At 49.2% G+C, this 4,470-nt stretch overlaps 1 protein-coding gene across 1 annotated transcript; it reads right to left on the bottom strand.

The window, feature by feature from the left end:
- Positions 1-1,944: 1,944 nt before the first annotated feature.
- On the bottom strand, positions 1,945-3,050 carry LOC122022919 (BOI-related E3 ubiquitin-protein ligase 1-like). The gene is made up of 2 exons (XM_042581025.1): positions 2,936-3,050; positions 1,945-2,852 (listed from the first exon to the last, which is right to left on the bottom strand). Exons 1-2 carry the CDS (start codon positions 3,048-3,050, stop codon positions 1,945-1,947), a joined length of 1,023 nt encoding a protein of 340 aa, XP_042436959.1.
- Positions 3,051-4,470: the final 1,420 nt, after the last annotated feature.

The raw sequence follows: 4,470 nt of genomic DNA, 5'->3' as shown, positions 1-4,470 counted from the left end.
TCTATACTCTCGAATGCCTGCGGAGTCAGGGAGATAAATAGTATTGATCCATTGACTTCCAAATGACTGCGGAGTCAGGGAGATAAATAGTATTGATCCCTTGACTTCCAAATGTCCGCGGAGTTAAGGAGATAATAATCTGAGCCCTTACTGTCAAAAAGAGTGAAACTCATAGCAATCAGAGGGATCAGAGCCAGTAGCAATAGGAGAAAGTAAAGCCTGTAGTCGTAACAGGGTGCAAAGCCCCATGGGTGGAGGGTACAGAGCATGTAGTCGTAAGAGGGAGCATAGCCCCGTTGGTAAAGGGTGCAAAGCCTATAGTTGTAAAAGGGTATAGAGCTCCATAGGTGGAGGGTGCAGAGCCTGTAGCACACCTGATCGAGGAGTTGAGCCCATAGTTCCTAATCGGAGAGTAAGGCCCCTAGCCCGTAATCAAAGAGTGAGATCCCTATATCCTGATTGGGAAGTTGTACCACGAGTTTCTGATTGGGGAGTTGTGCCCCTAGTGTCTGGTCGGGGAGTTGTGTCCCTAGTATCTTATTAAGGATCTAAAGTCTTAATCTCTAATCAAGGAACTAGGCTCTTACTCCCTTATCAGGAGTTATAGCAGATCCTGTGACCGTAAAAAGGGAACAAAGCCCCTTAATATACTTGATCGAGGAGCCGTACTGATCAGCTAAGGATCCAGCTTGGTCCCTCAACTCCCGAATACTAGTGGAGTTGGGGAAAAATATAATAGAAAAACTAACATGTCGACCAGCTGAGGCTCCGAGTCAATCCCTCGACTCCCGAATACCCGTGGAGTGAGGGGAGAATATAATATATTCGTCGAAATCCTCTGAGACCATGACGATGACAGAGTTTCCTGACGTTATCCATCTTCACATTCTAGATCAGGCGGTGATTCCCACAGACGTTGACAAATATGATCTCATCTAAAAGCAGAGAATATGACAAACTGGGAATGTAGCTTGAAGGTTGATGAAATGAAGGCTTCACGCGATCCTGCAACACAAATGATGTTAATGCCAAGCTGAGAAGAGGTTTCTGGCCTTGGCTCTCTGACGCTCAAGTCAATGATCCACCCAAACATAGAAGAAGAACAATGAAAATGCTGCAGTAGAAGTGTGTAAGAAAAGACAAGTAAAAAAGTGTCTCTGCCACCTTTCTTTAAATGAGCATGCTAACCCCTGATGTGACAGACTGGAAGTTTCTAAAGTACGATTCATCTACTGTACTCACTTTTTTATCAGTGGTGCAAGCCCCCAAAAGAGTACGAAGAGATATAAAGGTGAGCCCTATAATTGGTCGACCGAATGTCGCTCGGCCAGGCCACCCCCGTTCGATCATGCTGCTCGGAACCAGTGACTTATCCGTTGCTCAACCTTCTTGCTGTCAGGAGTTAACTTTTGTCCATCCGGTGGTACCGTCCATCAGCCGACACTGGGAGTTGCTACTTGTCTCTTAACTCTCATCTCGAGAGCCCTCGGATTAGGGTTGTTCGGTGTCCTTGTTCTGCCAACCTAGGAGCCCAGATTGGCACACCCGTTCGACTGTCCTGGGTCTTTGACCATTCGTGACTTTGACCTTCACGTCAGTGAGCCTTCTCCCTTTTGACCCATCTTTGGTGGGGCTTCTATTCATCACCGTATCAAGGTTCATCAATCGATTTTGATTTAAAGAGCTCGAAATGATATTAAATTAAATTTTATGTTCATTTAATTCTTTTGATTATAATCATACTCTCAAATATTAATTTGACTCTAATTTTTAAAATATGTATTAATTATTTAAAAAATAATAATGATTCGATTGCTGCAATCTGAAAATAGCAATAGGAGTAAAATGAGTTTCATAGGCCATTCAATAAAATCGATTTCGCGTTGTATAAAATTTGCTTTTCTAATGATCAACATGTCTTTGAGAGAGAGGAGAGAGAGAGATTTAGAAATGGATGCGAATGGTTCCTGTAGTGAATCCGTGGCAGTTGGGGCACACCTGGGCGGCGGCGCCGGCGGTGGCGCACGCGGTGCAGAGGCAGAGGTGGTAGCAGGGGACCGCCGCCACCGTTGACATTCCCTTTCGGCACACGACGCAGCACACCCACGGCGGCACAACAAGCGCGGCCCCGGCGACGTCGTGGTGCGCGGACGAGGCTGCGTCGTCGGCGTTCTCCCCGGCGCCCTCCGCAGGTGCCACCGCCATCAGGCGGTCGACCTGAGAGCGGAGCTCGACGGCGCACTGCTCCGCCAGCGCCGCCCGCGACTGCGCCGCTGCAGCCTTGTACTTCCACGCCACGAGCTCGGCGCGGGTCCTGGCGAGGCGGTCCTGGGCCTCCGCGCACTGCCGCGTGGCCATCTCCGCCTCCGTTTCCTTCTCCCGGATCCGCCGCGCAGCCGACGTCTCCGCCGCGCAAAGCAGAGTGCGCGTGTGCCGCTGCCACTTGTCCAGCAACGTTCGCCGGAGCTGCTTGTCCTGAGCACGGAGGTAACCTTCGACTTCCCCTTGGTAATGCCGGGTGAGATGCGAGACGTCCTCCAACACACGGGGACACGGCGGAGTCGACGTCGCCGGAGCAGTACTGCTGCCGGCGGCGAAGTCAAACAAACTCTTCTGCTGGTTGCTCATCAAGTACTGAGGGCCAGGCGCTGGCGAAACCGGTGACGGATTATCCACATTGACGCCTGCAAACCCCGGCGGCGGCGGCGGCGATTGCGACAGCACTGCACGAAGCAGACCCAAATTAGTACTTGTAAACGTCGGCGCCGGCGACGTTGTCGCTGCACCAAAGGCCGGTAACAGAGTAGCCGCCTTCTTTTCCCCGCTGCGCTTCCGGCGAACACTCCCACTGCCTGCGATCGCAAAACAAAGTCGATCGAACTATAATAATGAGAAATCAAAGAAGGAAACATAAAGATCACCACCATCACCGCACCTTTAACGATGTTTCTATCCGGCGTCGCCATAACCGGCGGGGGTTGACCATCGGCGGCGACCCTTCCGGCAGCCTTCTGATGGCTTGACGATGGCTGCAACTGCTGGCGATCCATCGAGAGAGATCGACCGAAAGAGAAAATGAACAAGCGAACAACAAATTAAGGCGGAGTGATAAATAACGGCGGAGGGTCGCCATGGGGCGCGCGCTCAAAGGGCCGCGCCGCTTTGTGGTCGGAGCTGCTCGCATTTAAGAGAATTTTCAATTTACGCGTTTTGGTCCCTGTATTTTGGTCGTTTCACTTTTCTTATCTTATTTCCTATGCTTTCGTAATCTAACAAATAAAAAAAAATAAAACACGGCACCAAAAGGTAACCCAAATAATGAATGATACGACGATAAAGATGACCATCGAGCAAGTGAGTCAGAGTAACAAGGATTGATGGATTGATCTCGTCCGGAAGTTAAGTTGGATGAAGATAAATCTTGATGTACTGAAGGTTAACGGAAAGTCACTGTAGCGTCTGATCTACCTGACACCCTCCGGAAGAGTTCACACGGACGGATGACGAAGGGTGATGACCGGGATGATGACGCTAGGGCTCTGCGCACACTCAGATGAGCTCACAAGTCGTTAGAGACCAGAAATCAGGGAAAAAGTCCCCGGGTCAAGCCCTCTTACGCTCAAGTCAGGTACTTTTTCCCCAGAAGCACAGAGAAAGGACGAAAAGTAAAGACGAGTAAGAAATGAGGAGTGAGCGTACTTGCATAAGGGACAAAGCATCCCTTTTTATACTGCAATGGATGTTTCTGGAGTCTGATGGGTGTCAGGGAATATCGGCTGTCAGGCTTTGTCTGCCGGTGAATGACACGCGGCATCTTCTCATAGGCCGACGACAGAACTAAAGGGGTAATGAGCCCCGACTGTTAGCATATTCCCTGACACTCTGATTATTTTCTGACATACAGTTACGATTCCTTTGCTTGCTTGTCCTATAGTGCTTGGCATCCTTCGCTCGTGATTGCTACGCTGGGTCTTTACACTTGCTAACCTCGTTCTAATATCTTGCTAACCCCGACCTGATATCGCCTCCAGACCTGTGCTTCTAACCTTGTCCTATGCCTCTCCTATTGCAGCCTCCGACCGGTCTTGCCTCTTATTAGCATTACGTGCCGCGCCCTGTATACCTTAACTCGGTTCAGTTTATCCCTACTCCCAAGTTGTACCTCTGACTTCATCTAACCCGACCTGTATGTCTGCCTCCAACTTTGCTTATCTTGGACCATGAGAATATAAATCCTGATCTGTATCCTTGGCTACCACATCCCGACCTATACGTTTTATCGATCCAAGTATCCTGAGCCATAAGGCTATAAATCCTGACCTGTGTGCATCGGTATGCTTCCGCTAATCCTGAGTTCCGACCTATACTCTTTGATCCCTTTATCCCCTGCCGTGAGAATGTAAGTGTTAGGATATATACTAAAAGCCTAGCTTTTGATATAAACATTTATCTAGAAATAAAAATCACATT

This window comes from Zingiber officinale, chromosome 9B (assembly GCF_018446385.1).
Source record: "Zingiber officinale cultivar Zhangliang chromosome 9B, Zo_v1.1, whole genome shotgun sequence".
NCBI classification, from domain to species: domain Eukaryota; kingdom Viridiplantae; phylum Streptophyta; class Magnoliopsida; order Zingiberales; family Zingiberaceae; genus Zingiber; species Zingiber officinale.
The sequence above is the reverse complement of the archived record's forward strand: the minus strand, read 5'-3'. Positions and strand labels throughout refer to the sequence as shown.